Raw genomic sequence first — 27,423 nt, 5'->3', positions numbered from 1 at the left:
GCGTTGAAAAAGTCAAATGGTGCTCCTTCCCTTCCAAGCTCTGCCATGTGCCCAAACAGTGGTTTACCCCCACATATGGGGTATCAGGACAAATTGCAAAACAACTTTTGAGGTCCAATTTCTCCTGTTACCCTTAGGCAAATAAAAGATTGGGGGCAAAAATATCATTTTTGTGGAAAAAAATGATTTTTTTTTTTTTATTTTCACGCCCGGGCGTTATAAACTTCTGTGAAGCACTTGGGAGTTCAAAGTGCTCACCACATATCTAGATAAGTTCCTTAGGGGGTCTAGTTTCCAAAATGGGGTCACGTGTGGGGAGTTCCAACAGTTTAGGCACGTCAGAGGCTCTCCAAACGCACATGACACCCGCAGACCATTCCATCAAAGTCTGCATTCCAAAACGTCACCACTTCCGTTCCGAGCCCTGACGTGTGCCTATACAGTAGTTTTCTCCTACATATGTGGTATCAGCGTACTCCGGACAAATTGGACAACAACTTTTGGGGTCCAATTTCTCCTGGTACCCTTGGGAAAATAAAAAAAATTGGGGACTAAAAGATCATGTTTGTGGAAAAAATACGATTTTTTTTTTTTTTTTTTTTTTTTTATTTTCACGCCCAAGCATTATAAACTTCTGTGAAGCCCTTGGGGGTTCAAAGTGCTCACCACACATTTAGATAAGTTCCTTGGGGGGGGTCTAGTTTCCAAAGTGGTGTCATTTGTGGGGGGTTTCCACTGTTTAGGCACTTCAGGGGCTTTCCAAACGTGACATGGTGTCCGATCTCAATTCCAGCCAAAAAAGTCAAATGGCGCTGCTTCCCTTCTGAGCTCTGCCATGCGTCCAAATAGTCATTTACACCCACATATGGGGTATCAGCGTACTCAGGACAAATTACACAATAACTTTTAGGGTCCTGTTACCCTTGGGAAAATAAAAATTGGGGGTAAAAAGAATTTTTGTGGAAAAAATGATTTTTTTTAATTGTACAGCTGTACGTTATAAACTTCTGTGACGCCCTTGTGGGTTCAAAGTTCTCACAACATATCTACAGAAGTTCCTTGGGGGGTCTAGTTTCCAAAATGGGGTCACTTGTGGGAGGTTTCCACTGTTTAGGTACATCAGGGGCTCTCCAAACGTGACATGGTGTCCGATCTGAATTCCAGCCAATTCTGCATTGAAAAAGTCAAACGGCGTTCCTTCCCTTCTGAGCTCTGCCATGTGCTGAAACAGTGTTCCCCCCCCCACATTTCAGGTATCAGCGTACTCAGGACAAATTGGACTGCAAAAGTTATTGTGCAATTTCTCCTTTTACCCTTGGTAAAAGAAAAAAAAATGAACCTGAAGTATTTTTTTTTGTGAAAAAAGTTAATGTTCATTTCTTTATTAAATATTCAAAAAATTCCTGTGACGCACCTGAAGGGTTAATAAACTTTTTGAATGTGGTTTTGAGCACCTTAAGGGGTGCAGTTTTTAGAATGGTGTCTCTTTTGGGTATTTTCTATCATATAGACCCCTCAAAGTGGCTTCAAATGTGATGTGGTCCGTAAAAATAAAATTGTGTTGCAAAAATGAGAAATCACTGGTCAACTTTTAACCCTTATAACTTCCTAACAAAAAAATGTTAACAAAATTGTGCTGATGTAAAGTAAACATGTGGGAAATGTTCGTTATGAAGTTTTTTGTGTCATATCTCTGTGATTTAAGGGCATAAAAATTCAAAGTTGGAAAATTGCGAAATTTTCAAAAATTTCGCCAAATTTCCGTTTTTTTCACAAATAAACGCAAGTTATTTGAATGAAATTTTACCACTAACATGAAGTACAATATGTCACGAGAAAACAATGTCAGAATCACCGGGATCCATGGAAGCGTTCCAGAGTTATGATCTCATAAAGGGACAGTGGTCAGAATTGTAAAAATTGGCCCGGTCATGAACGTGCAAACCACCCTTGAGGGTTAAGGGGTTAAAAGATTATTTTTCTGGAAAAAAATAGAATGGGCTCCCGCTTAATTTTCTCAACCAGCATAGAGAAATCAGACTGCTTGAGGCAGATGTTTATAGGCTGGGAAGAAGGTAATACCCATGGAGCTTCCCAGGCTATTAATATCAGCTCACAGCTGTATACTTGGCCTTTACTGGCTATTAAAATGGGAGACTCCCTCCCCCCCAAAAAAAAACTAAAAATAAAAAATAAAAAAAAACATAATTAATAACCAGCAAAAGCTAGGAAGATAGCTGCAGGCTGATAATAATAGCTTAGGAAGGGGTCAAGCATCCTGCCCCCCCCGGCTAAAGAAATCAGCTCTCAGCCACCCCAGAAAAGGCGCATCTATAAAGTGTGCAAAATCTGGCACTTTGCCTCGCTCTTCCCACTTGCCCTGAAGCGATGGCAAATGGGGTGATAGTTGGGGGGGTTGATGTCACCTTTGTATTGTCAGGTGACTTCAAACCCTGAGGTTGGCAATGGAGAGGCGTCAATAAGACGCCGCCATTACGAACTCCATAGTCATATCCTATAAAAACACAGGACACACAAATAGTCCTTTAATTGAAAGACAGACTCCTTTAATAAATCTTAATTTATCTGTACTTGCGACATCACCCATTCCATTGACGCCATTATTTAATGCAAGAGCATTAAAATAACAAACCTCAATATTCCTCACCTTTCCGCCGAGAAGATAATTTGTCCAACGGCAGGTTTAGCTCTGCTACATCTAGATGGCTGGTTGCATGATGCGACCATACAGCCTGACATCCAGCAGAAGAGGGTAGTAGATAAGGTGTGCGCTCATCAAGGTAGGATAGTGCTGGCTGAACAGGACTTAGTCCAACATAACATTAGGGAAAAACTGCCGCACTCATGGGTGAATGTAAAAAGAGAAATATTTATTTACAATAGTCGCCACACTAAAGTATCACAAAAATTGATGAAATAAGCAATCAACGTTTTAGTTAATCTTTTTCAAGCATTGCTAATGTGGTAAATAACCTTGAGTGCAGTGCTGGTGAAATTAATTCCAGGGATACAAGGACCATGAGTCTCATTGCCAGGGGGCTTGGTAGAAATTCTACACTACATAGCAATGCTTGAAAAAGACTCAGGATTGGGTCGAAAGGTTGCGTCTGTTTTTCCCTAATGACATCCAGCAGAGACACTGAGGAGTGCCTGGTACCACTGCAAAGTGTCTCCTGGTGAACTCCTATAACCTGTCTGACGTCTCACTATCGCTGTGCTGTCGGATAGGTCCTGGGAGCTCACAGCCAATGAACTCTCTTCACCTATCTGATGTTAGCGTGAGTGGCGTTAGAAATTTTCCCACCGTGTTCGTGCTAACTTCAAAAAGGTACCGGTGATGTGTGTGTATAATTCGTGTGGCAACCGTGTGCCAGGGAAGCAGCGGTACAGTAAGCGCTGTTGCCGGATGCTGAAGACAACTCTTATCATTTTCCCCTGCTCTGCCGGCGATTGGCATGATCAGGGGAGAATGATGAACATTGTATTCAAGTGAGGGCAGGAGCGGCTGATGGGAGTATTGCTCATTCGCCCGTGAGCTATAAATAAATTAGTTACCGTATATACTAGAGTATAAGCCGACCCGAGTATAAGCCGACCCCCCCCCCCCAATTTTGCCACAAAAAACTGGGAAAACTTATTGACTCGAGTATAAGCCTAGGGTGGGAAATGCTCCATAGATTATAACCCCCTATTGGTGTACCCAGAAGAAGCTCCATATTATTCCCACATATGCTGCCCCCATAAGAAGCTCCATAGATTGTTCCCCCATAAGAAGCTCCTTAGATTATTCCCCCATGTGCTGCTGCATGTAAAAATAAAAAAAATTACATACTCACCTCTCCGTCGCTGGCTGTCAGATACTCACCTGTCCTGCGTCCATGGCTGCTCACCGCTATCTGCCACGTCATCGGTCAGTGACGTTCAGACTGCAGGGGGCGTGGCGCGCACTAATCACGTCACCACGCCCTGTGCTGTCTGAAGTCACTGACCGATGACAGACAAAAGCAAGCAGCCATGGACGCAGGACAGGTGAGTATCGCTATACTTACCCGTCCTGACGCTGTCGCTTGAGCCCCCAGCTTCTCCGCGCTCTCTTCCTGCGTTCAGCGGTCTTGTGATACCGCTCATTAAAACTCATGAATATGCGCATATTCATGAGTTTTAATGAGTGGTACCACGTGACCGCTGAAGGCAGGAAGAGAGAGCGCGGAGAAGCTGGGGGCTCAAGAGACAGCGTCAGGATGGGTAAGTATGACCTGACACCCCCGCCCCCCCCCCCCCCCGGGTGTATATGACTCGAATATAAGCCGAGAGGGGGACTTTCAGCCCAAAAAAACGGGCTGAAAATCTCGGCTTATATTCGAGTATATACGGTAATTTAAAAAAAAAAAAAAAAAAAAAAAGGCGTGGGTTCCCCTGTATTTTATTTTATTTTTTTAACCAGCTAGGCAAAAATTGACAGCTGGGGGATGTGATCTTCAGCATGGCTGGTTATATAAGAATAGAAGGGTCGCCAAGCTGACTTTTTAATTATTTAAATAAATATAAAAAAAAAACAAAAAAAAAAACGATGGGTTTGCCCCTAATTTTTGAGAACCAGCCTTACTAAAGCTGACAGCTGGGGGCTGGTATTCTCAGACTGGTAAGGGGCCATGGATATTGACACCTACCCACACCAGCCTAAAATTGGCAACCTGCAGCTGCCCAGAGAAGGCACATCTATTAGATGCGCCAATTCTGGTGCTTTGCACAGTAGCGGTGGCAAGTGGGGTTGAGGTTACGTTTATATTGTCTGGTGACATCAAGACCACAGTTTAGTAATCTAGAGGGGTCTGAGACACCTGTCCATTACTAATCCTATAGTTATATTGTAAAAATAAAGAAACATCCAGAATAAAGTCCTTTATTAGAAATAAAACGCACTTTCAATTTTTATTTAACAATAACTAGCACAGTTATACTCACCTCAAACCTAATTCCACTGAATCCCTTGTCTCCTGTAATAAAACAAAAATAAAATACAATAATATCCCTCACCTTTCTGTCATTCTGTCACACGTCGAAATCCATGTCTGGGGATTTATAGTTTTCAACCTGGTCGGTGCCAAGATGCGACCGTCCAGGCTGAGAACCACTAGTGAATGAGTTGGTGGGAACGCAGCCTCAGTGACTAGCGGTGACATGATCGAGGTTACCACAGGTCACTGGCTGTGTTCCCAGCCAGGCTGAACTGCAAAGACCTTAGCACCGTGGGAAAGTCAGTGATGAGGTCAGCGCAGTTCAAGCTCAGTGACTTCACCGCAGCGCTCTGACGAACGGTAACGTTACCGATGATCAGAACCGTCGCACCGGTGTTTCCTACGTTGTCGCACAGCGTGGGAAACACTGGCGCTTCTGTTATGTATAGATTTGTTTTTGCCTTTTGCCTCCCATTAACTTTAATGGCGTTTATAATTGGCAAATATTGCAAATTTGGCGATGAGCCGAACCAAAGATTGAAATATTCGCTCATCTCTACAAATGAGCACAGTGTGTATCATGGAGGTGTTCTGGACTGATTCTCTGTGACAGATGAATTCAGTGTGTATCATGGATGTGTTCCTCTTTTCCTCTGGTTTCAGCCTTTTTGTTTTTTTGCAAGTAACCTCAGTCTACAACAGAAACTTGACAATCCCTCTGTAAGGCCCTGTTCCCTGTGTATCTTTTGATCAAGATTTTTTTTTAATTATAACAGAAGAAACCAATTAACCCCTTGCCGACATCGAAAGTATTATTACGCCGATGTCGGTATTCCCTGCCTTTGATGTGGGCCCCGGTGGTGAGCCCACATCTTTCCCGGGACATGTCAGTTGATTTGAACAGCTGACGTGTGCCCGCATTAACTGCAGGTGGAATCGTGATCCACCTGCTGCTATTAACTAGTTAAATGACGCTGTGAACCGCTGACAGCTTCACTTAACAAGCGTGCCGGAAATACGCTCACTGGTGATCTGCGTGATTGCGGGTCACTGGTGTGTCGGCATGACAACCGGAGGTCTCCTGGAGACCTCTATGGTTGTTAGTGCCGAATTGCTATGAGCGCCACCAAGTGGTCGGCGCTCATAGCAAGTCAGTAATTCAGCTATAGGGCTCATACTTCTCGTGCGAGTCTCTCACATGAAAACCTGGCACTTGGACCAGAGCGTGCGGCGACATAGAAATACATGTGGCCGCACGCGCTGGTCTGAGTGCCGGTGGCAGTGCCAGGTTTTCATGCGCTCTCGCATCATACGAGTCTCTCGCAAGTGAGTATGATCCCATATAGAGGCGATCTGCTCATCGCTTCTATGTAGCTGAGCCAATTGAGTTGTGCCAGCTTCTAGCCTCCTATGGAGACTATTGAAGCATGGCAAAAGTGTAAAAAAAAAAGTGTTGAAAGGGAATCGGTCACCCCCCCCCCCCCCCCCCCCAGGGCGTTTTTAACTAAAAGAGCCACCTTCAGCAGAACTAAGGCTGCATTCTGTGAAGGTGGCTCTTCTGTTTCTGATCACCAGTGACGCCAAGATATTGACTTTTATAAATAGGTCCCCATACCTGTATTGAGTCCCATAGGTATGGTGAGTTCCCCTGTATCAGCCGCCTCCCAGCCGTCCATCATGCCCCTGTGTTTTGTCTGTGCGACGCCTCCTATCCGTCCATCATCCCCCTGTTGCGTCCCTGCGCCACCTCCTCCTTCTAGTGATGCTGTTGGAGTTACATGCCGTCGGGCGACTGCGCTGTGCCAACAGTTCTCGGCCATGTGCAGTGCGTGCTGCCCGGGATCTGACATCAGGCTATCACGCCTGCGTGTTTTGCAGGCGCCAGATTCCTAGTCTCGCAGTGTGAATATATCAAACACTACAGTGTTCTGCAGTTGGAGATATATCTAAATCTAAATTATAAGCAATTAACTTGTGTAAGCAAACACTAGAGATCTATGATAACCTGTCATGTGGCAAAGGGTGTGTTCCCCTAGACCCGTTGCCAGGTATAAATTCTTACAGACCCTGCATACTTTCCTGGTAAGTGTGGTAACTGCATGTTTTTTTTTTGTTTTTTCCATATATTATATTTCAATTTTTTTGTAGCACTTAATCTCCATTTTTGTTGTGTATTCATTCTTTAGGCTACTGAATGAAATTTATTGGAGCTGCTCCTATTGTTCGCTTTCTGATTCAAAAACTACAAGTGACCATGAACCGCACTCTCAGCACGGGGACCTTCCAAAACTCTCAGCCCCTGAATTATCGAGCAGGCGGTAGGGTGCAGCCTGTGGACTCTGTAGGGCAAGATGAAGCCTATGAGCCCTCCACAGGTAAGCAGGGGTTAGCGTTCATCTACTGTATCCACTGCTATATTGTGTACACTGATTTACGAATGATTTAGATTAAGGAATTGAAGGTACACTGATTAAATTTGCTGATGACACAAAGTTAGGAGGGATAGCTAATACTAGAGAAGAAAATAAACTGGAGCAGTGGGCAGCAACTAACAGAATGCATTTTTCCCTGTTGAAAAGCAAAGTACTACATCTTGGCAATAATTATTAAAATGGCATGTACAGAATGGGAGGAATAGTGCTAAGCAACAGCACATGTGAAAAATACTTGGGTATACTAATAGATCAAAAACTAAACATGAGTGAACAGTGTGATGCAGCAGCAAAAAAGGCAAATACAATTCTGGGATGTATTAACAGAAGAACACAGTCTAGATCCCGTGAAGTCATTATCCTCCTCTACTCCTCTTTGGTCAGACCTCATCTGGAATACTGTGTCCAGTTTTGGATACCACATTTTAAAAAAGACATCAACAAGATGGAGCAAGTTCAGAGAAGAGCGACCAGAATGGTGACTGGTCTGCAAACCATGTCCTATGATGAACGGTTACAGGACTTCGGAATGCTTAGTTTGCAAAAAAGAAGACTGAGAGGAGACTTAATAGCTGTCTACACATCTCAAGGGCTGTCACATTGTAGAAGGATCATCTTTATTCTCATTTGCACAAGGAAAGACTAGTAGCAATTGGATGAAACTAAATGGGAGGAGACACAGATTAGATATTAGAAAAAACATATTGACAGCAAGGGTGGTCAATGAGTGGAACAGGCTGCCATGAGAGGTGGTGAGTTCTCCTTCAATAGAAGTCTTCAAGCAGAGGCTGGACAGACACCTGTCTGGGATGATGTAGCAGGGGGTTGGACCAGATGAGCCAGGAGGTTCCTTCCAATTCTATCATTCTGTGATTCTTTAGGGACACCACAGCTTGTGGTAAATGTGTTTTCAAAGCAGTCAAGCTTGCAACAAATAATGATGTATTTGGCCTGCGCTTATTGTGTTTTGGGTTACAGAATCTTTACACCGACATCAGCAGTTTTAAAATGTCCCCTTTAGTGTCATGTCAGCTTCATCACCTCTGTTCTGCATATTGCACTTTTTTGGCAGCCTAAAAGCAAAGTAGATATTATCATGGATGTGAATAGCGCCCTACCTAACCTTTGTAGCTGCTGTGGGGTCTGGCACTGTTCCCTCTAAGCTCTGATTTGGAGATTATCAGAGTTGAATATTGGACAGAAGGCTCTGTAACTGGAATCTTGTTTTGACTCTTTCCTTTCCAGAGCCCACAGCGTCTAATTGAGATGAAGGCTGATGTGCAGGTGGTACTCAAAGCTGATAATTTTCATTAAAGGGAATGTCAGGATGATCACTCTTCACCCCAAAGTGCATCTATGGGCATGCAGGTCTTTGAAATGTAAATCCATAGACACCTGTTATGTTTTCTGTAGCTATATTGCTCAGTATATAGTGTCTTCATTCACATGCAGATGAGACATTAAGGGTGCGGATCTGCAGCGGTTTTACAGTACCATTATATCCTATGGGAAATGGAAACCGCAGTGCAGACGGTGCGGATTTGCTGCGGTTTCTAATACGCAGAAAGAATTGACATGTCAATTCTTTCTGCGGATTCCGCTGCAGTTTACCATCTGCTCCATTGTAGAGATGATAAACCGCAGGGCAAAACAGCAGGCTAATCCGCAGCAGAATCCGCAGCGTGTGCACACACCCTAAGGCTACATTCCCACCTTGAGCTTTTGGTGTATTTTTGATTGCTGCCTATTTTCAGTGCATCAAAAATGCAGCATCTTACAGATCCATCCATTTCTATAAATCTCCTGCTTACTGTGCTTCTAATGAACGCTGCGTAACCTGACTGGCGGTATGCGTTTCAGATACACAACATGCCAATTTCTCTTGCTGGTATGCCTAGTTTTCTGTACTAGACTTGGGTTAGTTGCAGAAAGTCCGAAGGTAAAAAGACGTACCTGCGGAAACACACAAAAACAAAAAAAAAAACCTGTAATCTACACATGACTTTCATTAATATTGTGTGAAAGCATAAAACCAGAAGCGGCTTTAGTTAAAGCATGACACACAACAGAACCAAAAAACGCACACAAATGCAATGATTTCCTGCAAGCGACATACCGTATATACTCGAATATAAGTCGAGATTTTCAGCCCAAAAAATTGGGCTGAAAGTCCCCCTCTCGTCTTTTATATTGGAGTCATATACACCGGGGGGTCGGAGGGGGAGGGGGAGCGGGGGGGTCAGGTCATACTTACCCGTCCTGACGCTGTGTCTTGAGCCCCCAGCTTCTCCCCGTGCTCTCTTTTCCTGCCTTCAGCGGTCACGTGGTGCCGCTCATTAAAACTCATGAATATGTGCATATTCATGAGTTTTAATGAGCGGTACCACATGACCGCTGAAGGCCGGAAGAGAGAGCGCGGAGAAGCTGGGGGCTCAAGACACAACGTCAGGACGGGTAAGTATAGCGATACTCACCTGTCCTGCGTCCATGGCTGCTTGCTGCTGTCTGTCATTGGTCAGTGACTTCAGACAGCAGAGGGCGCGGTGACGTGGTTAGTGTGCGCCGCATCCCCTGCAGTCTGAACGTCACTGACTGATGACGTGGCAGATAGCAGTGAGCAGCCATGGACGCAGGACAGGTGAGAATCTGACACCCAGCGATGGAGAGGTGAGTATGTCATTTTTTTATTTTTACATGCAGCAGCAGCATGGGGGCAGCATATGGGGGAATAATCTATGGAGCTTCTTATGGGGGCAGCATATGGGGGGCATAATCTATGGAGCTTCTTCTGGGGACACCATATGGGGGAATAATCTATGGAGCATTTCCCACCCTAGACTTATACTCGAGTCAATAAGTTCTCCCAGTTTTTTGTGGCAAAATAAGGGGGGTCGACTTATACTCGGATCGACTTATACTCAAGTATATACGGTAATTTAAATAATTGGTGCAAAAACTCAACAACCTGAAAAACTCATCGTGGGAACTAAGCTTTAGTACTCTGGGTGTGACAGAGCACTTTCTCAGCCTCTGCCTCCCAACGTTGTTTCAAGGCCAGTACTAGCCTCTTAAGGTTAATTGACAGCCAACTGTTGTGTGTGTGGTTTTTTTTTTTTTTTTTTTTTTTTTTTTTTGCCTGGCCCCTGATCAAAGATGGCTGTCTTGAGGGGAAACAACGTCAAAAGGCAGAGGCTCGGGAAATGCACTGAATACCTCACTTTCACATTGATGAAAACCTTAGTTACTTGGGAATGCAGCAGCCGATAGATTATATAAAAGGGTTGATGGATGGATATACGCTTCAAATTCCTGCATGCCCACATATGTGGTTATGGATAGTCAGGCAAATTTTTCAAAATCCTGTTTGGATTACGATAGGTGGCGAATATTGCATTTGCAATATTTGCCGAACATTATTGGAGTCATTAGGAGTATAAATGAATGGTTCTGAACATATTCAATCAACATAAATTCAGCACAAATAGGGTACCAATACACCATGAATATGGCAAACTCAGATTCGGCTATCGTTTCCGAACATAGTTGCTCAACTCTAGTTATGGGTTAAGTGGATTGTCGTGTGTTTTTTTTTTTTTTTTTTTGTTTTTTTTTTGTCTGGTGTGAACAGATACCGTATATTTGTCTGCTTTAGGCTATGTGCACACGTAGTTGGAAGTGCTGCGGATTTTGAAAAATCCACAGGTCAAAATACCTGCAGTTTGCCTGCGGATTAGCCTGTGGTTTCACACCTCACAATGGATAAGGTGTGAAACCGCAGCAGAATCCGCGCAAAGAATTGACATGCTGCGGATTGTAACCCTCAGCAAATCCGCGTGGAAAAATCCACAGCATGTGCACAGTGTTTTGGGATTTACCATTGAAAACTATGGTACTGTACAACGCAGCAGAAACTGCTGCGGACCCGCAGGGCCAGAAACGCTGGAGATCCGCACCGTGTGCACATAGCCTCAGAGTTTTTCGGTTTTCTGTTTTAGCTTGTTTTTCTTTTGTAGTCTGTAAGTTTCCCTTAAGTAAAAACAAATTTAACTTTCTGTACTAAACCAGAGATTCCTATTTGAGGTTATATAAACACATGGGTTTGTGCAATAGAAATTGTGCAATCTGGCAGGAGTCCAGTGGAGCTGTTTGCAGATGCCTTGCACCACACTATTAAGAGATTAGCATTTTTACTGATCTTATGTTCCATTATATTTTATGTAGGGAAGTGGCAAGATAAAAATGTTGCTCAGATTTAATAAAGGGGTTTTCTACTGAATCATAAGAGCAGGAATCCTTCACTCAAACGCCCTTTATTATCACATTCTATTTTGGTGGGATTGATGAATTTGTCATTACTTATCTTAATAATAATCTTAATTTTTATATAGTGCTAACATATTCCGGTATACATACTGTACATATTTACAGTTTGCACACATTATCATCACTGTCCCTGATGGGGCTCATAATCTAAATTCCCTATCAGAATGTCTTTGGGAAAAAAAAAAAAAACTGGAAAATCTGCTTGACCCTTCATTTTTCTGCATAGCATAGGTCAACATAATAGAGTCTCAGGGAATGGTCGCCATATAATGCTGCTGCATGAAGACACGGGGCTTATCAATGGGTTATAAGAAAAGGGTCCTGTTACACTAAACGATGCACCAGCGATCCCCACAACGATACGACCTTGTCAGGATCGCTGGTGCATCGCTACATGATCGCTGGTGAGCTGTCAAACAGGAAGACTCACCAGTGATCAGGACCAGCGAGGACTCTGGGGCAATTACCTTTAGGCTATGTGCCCACACTAGCGTTTTTAAATGCTCAGGAAAAGGATCCCCTTTCCCAGAAAACGCGCGTCTTTCTCCACGCGTTTCTTGCGTGTTTTTTGACACGATTTTGACACTCAATTTCTGGGAACATTGGGGATGGCTAAAAACGCTGAGCAATGCGGGAATTAATGAGCATGCCGCGTTTTTAGCCGCTAAGCGATTCCTGAACGGTTAAAAAAGCATGCATTGGCACAAAAAGCCAAAAAACGCATGCTAATTAATTTGATGCATCTTTTAAGCATTTCTGCAGCGTCTGATCCGGCACAAACGCTTCGGAAACTCTTAACAAAACGCATCGTGGGCACACAGCCTTACACTACTTTAAGCAAAGCTTTGATCTTCCTAGCTCAATTGTACTGAGCCAGGCATGTTCACTATGCAGTCTCTATAGGAAATAAGTAGCATTACATGGAAGCCATTGAAATAAATAACTACCCAAGTATGGTCAGCACGGTGGCTCAGTGGTTAGTACTGCAGCCTTGCAGCGATGGAGTCCTGGGTTCGAATCCCACCAAGGACAACATCTACATTGAGTTTGTATGTTCTCCCTGTGTTTGCGTGGGTTTCCTCCCACATTCCAAAGATATACTGATAGGGAATTTAGATTGTGATCCCCATCGGGGACCGTGATGATAATGTATGCAAACTGTAAAAGCGCTGCAGAATATTAGCGCTATATAAAAATAAAGATTATTATTATTTGCTGCCCTCCACGCCTATGAGCATGGATGGCGGTGAATATTCATTCCCTTAAGTATTGCACACACGTGATCGCTAGGCGGCTGCAACTACTGAGCCCACTATTAAAGAGACATTAATATTCACCGCCAGTGTAGTGAATATTCATTTCTCTTTAGCAGTGGGCACAGTCTTTAGCCATAGGTGCCGGCTCTTTCCTCCTGTGACCCGCTGCTCCACCTTCGTCTTCTGTGACACTCATTTGAGTATAAGCCCAACGGGGCTTCTTCAGCACAAAAAAGTGCTGAAAAACTCTGCTTGTACAAGAGTATATATGGAACTGCATTGCAAAATTACAATTTAAGGTGTTATATTTTTTTTTTTTTTGTGTTCTAAAACTATACTTATTGGAATACAACTTGTCTAAATAGCTTGATTATTGTATCATAATGGTGATTAAAAGCCTGATGTTACTATTTTACTATGGTAAGGCTGTGTACCCACGTAAGTGTTTTTACTGGCAAAAACGCTTACAAGAAGCATCCCATTCATTTTAATGAATTCCGCACTTTTTGTGCATATTGATATGTTTTTTTTCCCCGCGAAAAAATGCATTGCGGTAAAAAACACAGCATGCTGATTAATTTCGTGGAAAAATCTGCATTTCTAACTATTCTATGAGCAGGAGGATGTTCCTGTAAAAAAAAAAAAGCACGTTTTTCCTGGTAAGGAGTCTGTTTTTGTTTTTTCTGCATACGTGGGTACATAGCCTGACTATCACTTAAACATGAGCCAGGCTTACTGACTCCACAGCCCTGCTTCTAACAATGTGATTTAGTTACCAGGATCATGGCTCTACCCAATTCTGACTCCTTCTCATGCCATACAAAATGTTTTGCTAAATGAAAATCTAAGGATATGTGCATACAATATATTTTTGTGGCGGGAGTGAGTGCTCTGTAACTCACCTGAAATAGTGTTAAACACTAAAAAGAATGAACATATGCATTTATATTTAAAAACAACTTATTAATATGTTAAGTCCTTTTTACAATTCTGACCACTGTCCCTTTTATGAGGTAATAACTCTGAAACGCTTCCATGGATCCTGGTGATTCTGACATTGTTTTCTCGTGACATATTGTACTTCATGTTAGTGGTAAAATTTCATTCATATAACTTGCGTTTATTTGTGAAAAAAACGGAAATTTGGCGAAAATTTTGAAAATTCCGCAATTTTCCAACTTTGAATTTTTATGCCCTTAAATCACAGAGATACGGCACACAAAAAAGTTAATAAGTAACATTTCCCACATGTTTACTTTACATCAGCACAATTTTGGAGCCAAAATTTTTATTTGTTAGTAAGATATAAGGGTTAAAAGTTGACCAGCGATCTCTCATTTTTGCAACACCATTTTATTTTTACGGACCACATCACATTTGAAGCCACTTTGAGGGGGCTATATGATAGAAAATACCCAAAAGTGACACCATTCTAAAAAGTGCACCCCTTAAGGTGCTTAAAACCACATTCAAGGAGTTTATTAACCCTTCAGGTGCTTCACAGGAATTTTTTGAATATTTAAAAAAAATTAACATTTAACTTTTTTTCACAAAAAAAATTAATTCAGGTTCAATTTTTTTTTATTTTACCAAGTGTAACAGGAGAAATTTGGACTGCAAAAATTATTGTGCAATTTGTCCTGAGCACGCTGATACCTGATATGTGGGGGGGAACCACTGTTTCGGCGCATGGCAGAGCTCAGAAGGGAAGGAGCGCCGTTTGACTCTTACAATGCAAAATTGGCTGGAATTCTGATCGGACGCCATGTCGCGTTTGGAGAGCCCCTGATGTACCTAAACAGTGGAAACCCCCCACAAGTGACCCCATTTTTGAAACTAGACCCCCTAAGGAACTTATCTAGATATGTGGTGAGAACTTTGAACCCACAAGGGCTTCACAGAAGTTTATAATGTACAGCGGTACAACTAAAAAATCATATTTTTTCCACAAAAATGATCTTTTCACCCCCAATTTTTATTTTCCCAAGGTTAACATGACCCTAAAAGTTATTGTGCAATTTGTCCTGAGTACGCTGATACCCCATATGTGGGGGTAAATGACTATTTGGGCACATGGCAGAGCACGGAAGGGAAGCAGCGCCATTTTGACTTTTTTGGCTGGAATTGAGATCGGACACCATGTCGCGTTTGGAAAGCCCCTGATGTACCAAAACAGTGGAAACCCCCCAAAAATGACACCATTTTGGAAACTAGACCCCCCCCCCCCCCCAAGGAACTTATCTAAATGTGTGGTGAGAACTTTGAACCCCCAAGTGCTTCACAGAAGTTTATAACGCCCAGGCGTGAAAATAAAAAAAATTTTTTTTTTCCACAAAAATGATATTTTTGCCTCCAAATTTTTATTTTCCTAAGGGCAGCAGGAGAAATAGGACCCCAAAAGTTGTTTTGCAAATTGTCCTGAGTAGGCTGATACCCCATATGAGGGGGTAAACCACTGTTTGGGCGCATGGCAGAGCTTGGAAGGGAAGGAGCACCATTTGACTTTTTCAACGCAGAATTAGCTGGAATTGAGATCAGACGCCATGTTGCGTTTGGAGAGCACCTGATGTGCGCAAATAGTGGAAACCCCCAATTCTAACCCTAGCCCTAACCCTAATGGGAAAATAGAAATAAATACATTTTTTTTAATTTTTATTATTTTTCCCTAACTAAGGGGGTGATAACGGGGGGTTTGATTTACTATTTATGGCGGTTTTTATGTATGGCGGCTGTCGCACGCTAAAAGACGCTTTTTATTGTAAAAATAGTTTTTGCATCACCATATATTGAGAGCTATAATTTTTCCATATTTTGTCCCACTGAGTCATGTGAGGTCTTATTTTTTGCGGGACGAGTTGACGCTTTTATTGGTATCATGTTCGGGCATGTGACATTTTTTGATCGCTTTTTATTTCGTTTTTTGGGACGCAGAATTTACAAAAACCAGCGTTTCATGAATTTCTTTTGGGTGGTGCGTTTACGCCGTTCCGGGTGCGGTAAAATTTATAAGGCGGTTTTTATTCTTCGGGTCAGCACGGTTACAGCAATACCTCATTTAGGTCGTTTTTTTATGTTTTGGCGCTTTTATGCAATGAAAACAATTTTATATAAAAAATAATTATTTTTGCATCACTTTATTCTGCGAGCTATAACTTTTTTTATTTTTTCGCTGATGACGCTGTATGGCGGCTCGTTTTTTGCGGGACAAGATGACGTTTTCAGCGGTACCATGGATATTTATATGCGTCTTTTTGATCGCGCGTTATTGCACTTTTTGTTCGGCGGTATGATAAATCATTATTTTTTGCTTCGTTTTTTTATTTTTATTTTTTAAGGGGTTCGCTTAAGGGCTTAACTATTGGGACAGTTTTAATAGGGCGGGTTGTTACGGACGCGGCGATACCAAATATGTGTACTTTTTATTGTGTTTTTTTTTTTTTTTTTTGTTTTTATTTCCAAAAAATGAAATTGGGGAATTTTTTTTTTTTTTTTTTTAATTATTTTTACATTTTTTTTTTTTTTTTTTTATTACAATGTTATAAAGTAAAAAAGGGGGGACATAACTGTCCTGTGACAGATCGCTGATCTGTCACATCACAGATCACTGTGACAGATCAGCGATCTGTCACAGGCACTGCACAGGCTTCCTCATGCCTGCGCTTTGCAGGCACTGAGGAAGCCAGCTTCCTGCAGGCCCCCGGAGGTCCCCGTCGCCATCTTGGATCCGGGGACCTGCAGGAAAGGAGTCCCCCGCAGCAGCGCTGCACATTGCGCTGCCGTGGGGGGCTCAGGGAAGCACGGAGGGAGCCCCCTCCCTGCCGATGCTTCCCTTTAACCCCCGGTACACCGCGATCGTGTTTGATTGTGGTGTGCAAGGGGTTAACGTGTCGGGGGCGGTCCGTGACCACCCCTGACACATTGTGCGGGTGTCAGCTATGATAATTAGCTGACACTCGGCCGCGATCAGCGGCGCTCACCACGTGGGCGCCGCTGATCGCGGTGACGTAATATTCCGTCCATGGTAATTAGGTCCAGGGTCACATGGACGGAATATTACGTCAATTGTAGGTAAGGGGTTAAAGATGAAAAAGCTGTTTTAAAAGATGTGACCTGACTGTTCTCGAGGCAGCTTCCCTTTGGAAGTTGCTCCAGAGTTAATGCACTACAAGCTATAAGGAAAAGGCTAGTGGCCTAAAGAATAGGTATTGCATATGCATGGATAGACCAGACTTGTGACACAGAGGAAAAGAACCAAAATCACGGATGGAGGCAATGAGGTGAACGTACAACAAGTAAAAGGGACACCCATAAAATATACAAAGTAATGTATAATCACAAAGTAAGACGGTGAATACAAGGGTAGATTGCCACATGATGAAAAGAAAGAGGTCCATAATGTAAAAAGTGTCTGCTATATACAGCTCTGGCAAAAATTAAGAGACCACTTCCAAATGTTCAGTTTGTCTGATTTTTCTCGTTATAAGTATATTTTTGAGTAAAATGTAAATTGTTGTTTTAGTTTACAAACTCCTGACAACATGTCTCCGAATTTCCAAGCAATAAATTTCCTTTATTTTTTTTTTTCTGGAAAAGGAGAAAGTTCATAATCACTTAGAAGCAACAATACTAATGTTTTAACTAAGGCTATTTTGCAGAATGACCATGATTTTTAAAAACGGCTTTCATGTGTCTTGGCATGCTTGCCACCAATCTTTCACATTGTTTCTGCTGCAAAAATGTAAGCAGTTCTTTGTTTGCTGGCTTGTGACTATCCATCTTCCTCTTGATTACATTCCAGAGGTTTTCAGTGGGGTTCAGGTCTGGAGAATGGGCTGCCCATGACAGGGTTTTCATGTGGTGGTCTCTTAATTTTTGCCAGAGCTGTATGTACACAATATATAGCAGATTAAGGATCACAATAGTGCCACAGTGGGGACAATTATATTTGGCGGTGTGTAGCAGAGACACAAAGGACAATGCACCCACACCAACTTTTTTTTTTTTTTTTTTTTTTTTTTGTATTTTGGGTCTTTCTTTATTGCTTCATTGGGGACACGAGTAACCATGGGTGTGTGCTGCTGTCGCTGGGAGGCTGTCACTAAGGCCTCTTTCACACATCAGGTTTTCGCCGTCAGGCACGATCCGGCACTTTTGACAAAAAACAGATCCGGCGAAATGCAATGCCGGATCCGGTTTCCCCCCCCCCCATTGACTTGCATTTGTGCCGGATCGGGCCGGATGGCCATGCGTTTCATCCGGTTTTCGCCGGATCCGGCAATGTGTCGCAATCCGGCGTCTGGAAAAAACGGCTACTGTAACGTTTTTTGTCTCCGGCGAAAAAGCCGGATCCGGCGTGTCCGGCTTTTTCACACAATGAAAGCCTATGAGCGCCGCAATGCGCCGGATCCGGCGATAGCCGAATCCGGTGGCCGGATCCGGTTTTTTGGGTCTGAGCATGCTCAGTAGCTCTGCCCACAAGACACATATATAAAAGCATGACAGTGGGACCCTCAGCCACACCCAACATGCCACCCAAGACAGCAACCAGGCGCAGGAGAAGGCAGGAGACCACTGCAGCACCACCACCACCCCAAATGGAGCAGCATGCTGAACAACGGGAGGGGAGTCCAGCAGCAGATGAGAGACGGTAATTATCAAATCCCCCATTCCTCAAAACTAGGGCCATGGAATATCAAGATATTCATTGGCCCTTTATTTCTCTTTATTCAACAGCCGCCCAAGAGATGCACTGGCAGCAGCAACAGCACCACCCACAGCCATGGAGTGAGGACAGCACATCTTCTTCTGGGAGCCCTCCCTCGCATCGTCAGCATTTGACGGTAAGTTTTTATTTCCAAAATCCATCATCTCTGTAATATATGTCTATTCATTGCCTTTTATTTCAAAACAGGAATCACAAGATGAAGAGGAGCTCCCAGAAGAAGGAAGGAAGGGGTGGACAGACACCTGGAGTGGGCTCACAATTGGTAAGTTTTTTGCATCAAACGCAGAAACACAACATCACACTACACACAACACATAGAAAACAATGTTCTGCAGACCACACACAGCAAACAAATGCCTACATCCAAAGACATAACATTTTTTGTTTTCTTCTCTAGTCTTCCCAATCTGGTGCTCGGCCAAGAGGTCCTCGCAGTGCCTCCCAGGGTCGTCGGCGACAGCAACGCGGCGGTCACCAGCGTGTAAGTATAATATTTAGGTGACATTTTGGTACACTTTTTATTTCATGTCTTAAGTGTGGTGACTAATTTTTGCTATTTTTCTATTTTACTTAAACAGCCTTCACAGCGTGCTCCCGACTCAGACAGTGAGGATGGAGGAATTGATGTTGACCACCTTATCGATCTCGTCAGAGAAAGGGAGCCGCTCTGGAATATGGCTGACCGCCGCCATGCTGACCTGATCGTTACCCGACGACTCTGGGAGGAAATCTATTCGCTCCTTGTGGCCCGCTGGGAGGACCTCGATGCTCGGGCCCAGATTAAAGAGCGTAAGTATATACAGTACCGGTTGCTTGATGTAAACCAGTGTTTCCTGAACTCCAGTCGTCGTGGTCCCCACGGATCATGTGTTCAGGATTTCTATTTACTATGGAAATCCTGAAAACATGACCCCTGGGAACCATGAGGACTGGAGTTTGGGAAACGCTGATGTTGTATACTAACCACTTTGTCCTTTCTCGTTTCAGGGGACAGAATTGTGAAGCGGTGGCGGTCTGTGAGGGATCGTTTCAAGAAGGAGTTCAATAAAGAGATGCGGGCCCCGAGTGGATCTGGAGGACGCAGGAGCAAGTACAAGTACGCACGAGCCCTGTCGTTCCTCCAGGATACAATGGTCACCAGAAGGTAAATATTACACACCACATGTGAAAAAAAAAAATGTTTAGCTGTAACAATTTTTTTTCAGCCAGGGCCATGCCATGTCACTATTTTAATTGTTTTTCTTTCTCTTTATTCCACAGCACGGTGAGCAGCACTCGGGAGCCTGCACGATTGGACCCTTCTGAGGCGATCCCTGAGGAGACCGGCACCGAGGGACACTTCGACCGCCCCGGTACATCTGCACCTTCACAGCCTTCCCACACATTCGACCCATCTGTCCCATCCACCAGCACAGGAGCATCGTGGCCGCCTACATTACATGAAGCTGCTGGTGAGGAGATCGCTTTCCCTTTACCCCACCCTTCTGCCCCTGCCACCTCTAGTACACCTGCGGGTACTGGGCGGCAGAGGGGTCAGGAAAAGACTTATGCGCCGGAGTTCTTGCATCTGAATACATCTTTCCAGAACTGTCAAAGTCTTGTCAGAGCAAATCTCCGCAGGCTTTCAGCAGATCAACTCCAGCATTCTGGAGGTGAAGACACTTCTGCAAACCATGCATTCAGAAGCAAGATCTTCGCCAAACCACACCTTTTTCCGGTCTGTTGTGGAGTGCATGGAAACGCTCTCTCCTACCCAGCAGATGCATGTAATGCATTCATGCCACGGTGCTCTCCAGCACGTTACCTACCAACCTCCTCCTCCCACCCCAGTAGTTCCTCCACCTGCACCCCCTCCAGCCACTTTCCATCCTCCCCCTCCTATTACATCTGCACCCCCTCCAGCCACTTTCCATCCTCCCCCTCCTATTACATACCAGCAACCTCCCCAGTACCAGACATCTCCCCACTTCCAGCAACCTGCCCCGTACCACACTCCTTCCCCGTACCACACTCCTTCCCCGTACCACACTCCTTCCCCGTACCACACTCCTTCCCCGTACCACACTCCTTCCCCGTACCACACTCCTTCCCCGTACCACACTCCTTCCCCATCATCTGCTCCTACAGTCCCTGCCCAACCCTCCACTCCACCGCCCACCACCTCTTCTGCCTCCCACATGTCCACCCATTCTGTAGCTTTTTCCACACCTTCACCTCTAATTGTTCCTTCCCCACCACGATCCCAGTCCTCTCTCCACACTCCCAGTGTCGAAGTGTCCCGCAGCCCCTCCAGCAGTATTTCCACCCCACACTACACAGATTTATAATGTGTTTTTTAATAAAAATGGTCATTTGGTTTAAAACATTTATTAAAAAAGTTTTTTTCACTTTAAAAACATTTTACAAAAAAAAATATTTTCAATAAAAGTTAAATTATCGTTTTACAATGGTTGTCTGTCATTTCTTTCTGCGGCGAACTATGTTTAAAAAAAAGGTTAAATACAGGGTATTTCAAAGGTAAAAAGGTATTCAAAACCAGGTATATAACTGTGGGTAAATTTTAGCTTTTTGCCACAGTTGTGTTCCTGGTTGTGTTTGAAGCAAAGTATTTCACCTAAAAAGTTGTGTTTATTGTTGGTGATTTCCTAACAATGTACACAACTTTTGTTAAAAGGTGAAATACTTTGCATAAAACACAACCAGGTACACACCTGTGGCCTAAAGCTAAAAATAGAGACCATGACAAGATAGCCAACTTTGGTTGGCAAAGGTATATACTGTTGGTACAGAAGGTACACAAGTTTGGTTAAGGGCACAAATCTTTCACACTCTGTCATCCTGCCAGTGTACTCTGCCTTGAGGTGACATAAAGTATAGTGCAAAATTGTCCCTCATTACTGAAACAGTCACAGAACTTCTAGTGGTAATGTCCTGGTAATCTTGCAAGGTGGTTTCTTCAGAGGTGTCCTCAATGAAAATGGGTTCCTTGCAGATAACAAAATTGTGGAGTACCACGCAAGCTTTGATCACCTCGTCCACAGTTTCTGTCTTGAAGTTGATCACAGTCAATAGGACCCGCCATTTGGCTGTCAGAATACCAAAGGTACATTCAACCGTTCTTCTTGCTCTTGTAAAATGAAAAAAGTGGTTTGGTACCGTGTTAGCCAGTAGAAAAAAATATATAAAGTGCTCTCAGTGAGAGAAACAAAATTAGAATCTTGTGGGTATGATACCTTTTAATGGCTATCAAATAATAGTGAATGTTGTTACAAAGCAAGCTTTCGGGACTGCTTATGTCCCTTCATCAGGCTGATATGACAAAATTTTTGAAGAAACCTTATTTATATACAGTTTAAAGCACAACATTTCAATAAACAAACAATGAGCTTGAAGAGAGAATCCTTAATTAGGTAAGATCAGATAGGTAGTATGAAAAGTTCTGAAGATCAAAGGGCTACTTGGAGTAGATAGCTCAGATATGGTAATGGGTCATAAAACCTTCTGACAAATTGAGTCCTGTGTGAATAGAATCAAAGATAGTAATGAATTTATGCTCCCACACTCTCCGATGAGTCTGTGATTTAAAATTGCCTTTTAAAATTACAACTTTCATATTGCCTATGTTGTGTCCTGGACCACAGAAATGTTTAGCCACAGGTAAATGGGTTTTTTGGTCTGTAATTGTATGACAGTGAGACCTCATCCTTGCTCTCAGTCTCTGTCCTGTTTCTCCAACATAGAGGCCACCCACAGGACATATATTGCATAGAATTAAATACCACATTGGAAGAGGAACATGTGAATGTCCCTGGGATCTTATAGTCCTGCTGTGTGTTGGGAATTTGGATTTTGTCTTTGGTCTCTATATGAATGCAGGTTTTGCATCTTTTCCCATTGCAAGGATATGTTCCTCTTGGTGAATCAGAGGGCATTGAACTTCGGATAATGATGTTTCTTAGATTGGGAGGTTGTCTGTAACATAGCAAGGGGGGGTCTTTGAATAGTGTTTTTAACCGGTCATCCTTGTGTAGGATATGGTGAAGTTTCTTAGCCATTTTTCTGAGTATTTCAAGCTGTGGGTTGTAGGTCACTACCAGAGGTACACGATGATTTTCCTCTTTTTTTCTGTATTGAAGTACTTGACTTCTAGGGATCCTTGTGGCCCTAACGATCTGATCATCAATGGAGGTGGGATGGTAACCTTGATTTAAAAATGAAATTTTAAGCTGGGTTAGGTGTTCATCCCTGTCCTTGGGACTGGAACAGATACGGTTATATCTGAGGGCCTGGCTGTAGACAATGGATTTCTTAATGTGTTTAGGATGGAAGCTGTCCCATTTGAGGTATGCGGGACGGTCAATTGGTTTCCGATATACTGATGTATGGAATGAACCATTTTGGATTTTTATGGTGGTGTCTAGGAAGTTGATTTTTGTTTTTGAATGGTCTAATGTCAAGTTTATGGTTGGATGAAATTTGTTGAATTTGTCATGGAAATTTAGAAGTTCTTGTTCAGGCTCAGTCCAGATTATTAATATGTCATCAATGTAACGGAAATAGGCAAAGGGTTTGATGGAGCAGGATGCTAAAAAGTCATTTTCCAGTTTAGCCATGAAGAGATTAGCGTACTGGGGTGCCATTTTACTTCCCATAGCGGTGCCGGTGCGTTGTAGGTATAGCTCCTCACCGAAAGAGAAAAAGTTGTGTGTGAGGATGAATCTGGTAAGTGCTATTACAGACTTGGAGGGGATCCCATTGGCCTCAAGAAACATTCGGCAGGCCACTAGTCCATCTTCGTGTGGGATGTTGGAATATAAGGATTCAATGTCCATGGTGGCTAAGATGGTGCTGTCGGGGAGGGGACCTATCATGGATAGCTTATTAAGCAGGTCTGTAGTGTCCTGTATATAGCTGGCTGTCTTCCTTACCAGCGGCTTGAGGATGTTTTCAATCCACCCTGAGAATTTTTCAGTTAGTGTTCCCACCCCTGAGATGATTGGCCTCCCTGGGTTGCCTGCCTTATGAATCTTGGGAAGCATATAGAAAGTTCCCATCCTTGGATTCCCGGGTATTAAGTCCAGAAGGTTTATGGGGTCTGTACATAGACCTTTGATGACTCTTTTCAACTCCCTCAGATATTTTGGAGTTGGGTGGTCATCCAGTTTGGTGTAGTACTGTATATCCATCAGTTGTCTGTGAGCCTCTTTGATGTAGTCGGTTGTATTAAAAAGAACTATGGCACCACCTTTATCCGCAGGCTTAATAGTGATCTCCCTGTTGTTCTTAAGGCCGTGAATCGCCTTTTTCTCCTGCAAACTTATATTAGATGTTTCCTTTGCTTTTTTATCCAATATCGTGGACTGCATCGAATGTCTAAATGAGTCAATATATTGGTCCAAAATGGTGTTGCGGCCAGAGGGAGGTGTCCAGTCAGAGTTTTTCTTATACTCTAGTTTGACTTGAGTTTGGCTGCCCAGAAGCCCCAAGTCCTCTTTGACAGAGAAGAACTCCTTCAGTCTAAGTCTCCTGAAGTATTGTTCCATGTCACTACAAAGTTCTGTTTTGTCTAGAGGTTTTGTAGGACAGAATGTGAGACCTCTGGAAAGTACATTAAGTTCTAGATTAGTGGGTTTGTAAGATGACAGATTAATAACACAGCTGACTGTACCTGTGTCCTTCTGGTGGTTTTGCCCCATGCTGTAGTGTTTAGGAGGGTCTTGACTGGTGCTGGAATGTAATCCTGCTTTCAGTCGAAGTCTGTGGAGTTTCTTTTTCTTGTTGTATATTAGGTACGACTGCAGTGTTGTATAGAAAACCTGCATTTTCTGCAGTATGTCACCAGCAATTGTACTCCTTAAAGTTTGTATTTCCATTTGGACCGTTTTCTTGGTGCTGTAGAAAACATGAATAAGGTGGTTCCGTAGTCTCTCCGAAGTCCTGTAGCAGAGATGTTGTGAGTAATGAGTATTGTAGGTATTCCGAATGGGATTCTTTAAGCTTAGTCCTTTGGGTATTAAGTGCTCCTTCTTGCATATTGTTAAAAAGATGTCGCTATCCAGTTGTGCCAGTTTCTTCAGACGATCTTTCAGTTCCATAGATGTACGGTACATTCTGGTATCCTCCATTTAGTAAAATGAAAAAAGTGGTTTGGTACCGTGTTAGCCAGTAGAAACAACATTCACTATTTACTTTGTAACAACATTCACTATTATTTGTTAGCCATTAAAAGGTATCATACCCACAAGATTCTTATTTTGTTTCTCTCACTGAGAGCACTTTATATATTTTTTTCTACTGGCTAACACGGTACCAAACCACTTTTTTTCATTTTACTAAATGGAGGATACCAGAATGTACCGTACATCTATGGAACTGAAAGATCGTCTGAAGAAACTGGCACAACTGGATAGCGTCATTTTCTTTTTAACAATATGCAAGAAGGAGCACTTAATACCCAAAGGACTAAGCTTAAAGAATCCCATTCGGAATACCTACAATACTCATTACTCACAACACCTCTGCTACAGGACTTCGGAGAGACTACGGAACCACCTTATTCATGTTTTCTACAGCACCAAGAAAACGGTCCAAATGGAAATACAAACTTTAAGGAGTACAATTGCTGGTGACATACAGCAGAAAATGCAGCTTTTCAATACAACACTGCAGTCGTACCTAATATACAACAAGAAAAAGAAACTCCACAGACTTCGACTGAAAGCAGGATTACATTCCAGCACCAGTCAAGACCCTCCTAAACACTACAACATGGGGCAAAACCACCAGAAGGACACAGGTACAGTCAGCTGTGTTATTAATCTGTCATCTTACAAACCCACTAATCTAGAACTTAATGTACTTTCCAGAGGTCTCACATTCTGTCCTACAAAACCTCTAGACAAAACAGAACTTTGTAATGACATGGAACAATACTTCAGGAGACTTAGACTGAAGGAGTTCTTCTCTGTCAAAGAGGACTTGGGGCTTCTGGGCAGCCAAACTCAAGTCAAACTAGAGAATAAGAAAAACTCTGACTGGACACCTCCCTCTGGCCGCAACACCATTTTGGACCAATATATTGACTCATTTAGACATTCGATGCAGTCCACGATATTGGATAAAAAAGCAAAGGAAACATCTAATATAAGTTTGCAGGAGAAAAAGGCGATTCACGGCCTTAAGAACAACAGGGAGATCACTATTAAGCCTGCGGATAAAGGTGGTGCCATAGTTCTCCTTAATACAACCGACTACATCAAAGAGGCTCACAGACAACTGATGGATATACAGTACTACACCAAACTGGATGATGACCCAACTCCAAAATATCTGAGGGAGTTTGAAAAGAGTCATCAAAGGTCTATGTACAGACCCCATAAACCTTCTGGACTTAATACCCGAGAATCCAAGGATGGGAACTTTCTATATGCTTCCCAAGATTCATAAGGCAGGCAACCCAGGGAGGCCAATCATCTCAGGGGTGGGAACACTAACTGAAAAATTCTCAGGGTGGATTGAAAACCTCCTCAAGCCGCTGGTAAGGAAGACAGCCAGCTATATACAGGACACTACAGACCTGCTTAATAAGCTATCCATGATGGGTCCCCTCCCTGACAGCACCATCTTAGCCACCATGGACGTTGAATCCTTATATTCCAACATCCCACACGAAGATGGACTAGTGGCCTGCCGAATGTTTCTTGAGGCCAATGGGATCCCCTCCAAGTCTGTAATAGCACTTACCAGATTCATCCTCACACACAACTTTTTCTCTTTCGGTGAGGAGCTATACCTACAACGCACCGAAACACCGCTATGGGAAGTAAAATGGCACCCCAGTACTCTAATCTCTTCATGGCTAAACTGGAAAATGACTTTTTAGCATCCTGCTCCATCAAACCCTTTGCCTATTTCCGTTACATTGATGACATATTAATAATCTGGACTGAGCCTGAACAAGAACTTCTAAATTTCCATGACAAATTCAACAAATTTCATCCAACCATAAACTTAACATTAGACCATTCAAAAACAAAAATCAACTTCCTAGACACCACCATAAAAATCCAAAATGGTTCATTCCATACATCAGTATATCGGAAACCAATTGACCGTCCCACATACCTCAAATGGGACAGCTTCCATCCTAAACACATTATGAAATCCATTGTCTACAGCCAGGCCCTCAGATATAACCGTATCTGTTCCAGTCCCAAGGACAGGGATGAACACCTAACCCAGCTTAAAATTTCATTTTTAAATCAAGGTTACCATCCCACCTCCATTGATGATCAGATCGTTAGGGCCACAAGGATCCCTAGAAGTCAAGTACTTCAATACAGAAAAAAAGAGGAAAATCATCGTGTACCTCTGGTAGTGACCTACAACCCACAGCTTGAAATACTCAGAAAAATGGCTAAGAAACTTCACCATATCCTACACAAGGATGACCGGTTAAAAACACTATTCAAAGACCCCCCCCTTGCTATGTTACAGACAACCTCCCAATCTAAGAAACATCATTATCCGAAGTTCAATGCCCTCTGATTCACCAAGAGGAACATATCCTTGCAATGGGAAAAGATGCAAAACCTGCATTCATATAGAGACCAAAGACAAAATCCAAATTCCCAACACACAGCAGGACTATAAGATCCCAGGGACATTCACATGTTCCTCTTCCAATGTGGTGTATTTAATTCTATGCA

General features: G+C 43.0%; 1 protein-coding gene across 1 annotated transcript in view; it reads left to right on the top strand.

Moving 5' to 3' along the window:
• The window catches only part of ALDH9A1 (aldehyde dehydrogenase 9 family member A1), a 191,695-nt gene that overhangs the window by 14,002 nt on the left and 150,270 nt on the right, over positions 1-27,423 (top strand). Inside the window, exon 2 of the mRNA XM_073557997.1 lies at positions 7,166-7,354. Coding sequence (XP_073414098.1) covers positions 7,174-7,354 — 181 coding nt within the window. The 5' untranslated portion in view covers positions 7,166-7,173. The remainder of the gene's footprint in view (positions 1-7,165; positions 7,355-27,423) is intronic.

Source organism: Dendrobates tinctorius, unplaced genomic scaffold (genome assembly GCF_039654945.1).
Source record: "Dendrobates tinctorius isolate UK_male_01 unplaced genomic scaffold, ASM3965494v1 ptg000012l, whole genome shotgun sequence".
NCBI lineage: Eukaryota > Metazoa > Chordata > Amphibia > Anura > Dendrobatidae > Dendrobates > Dendrobates tinctorius.
The sequence above is the reverse complement of the archived record's forward strand: the minus strand, read 5'-3'. Positions and strand labels throughout refer to the sequence as shown.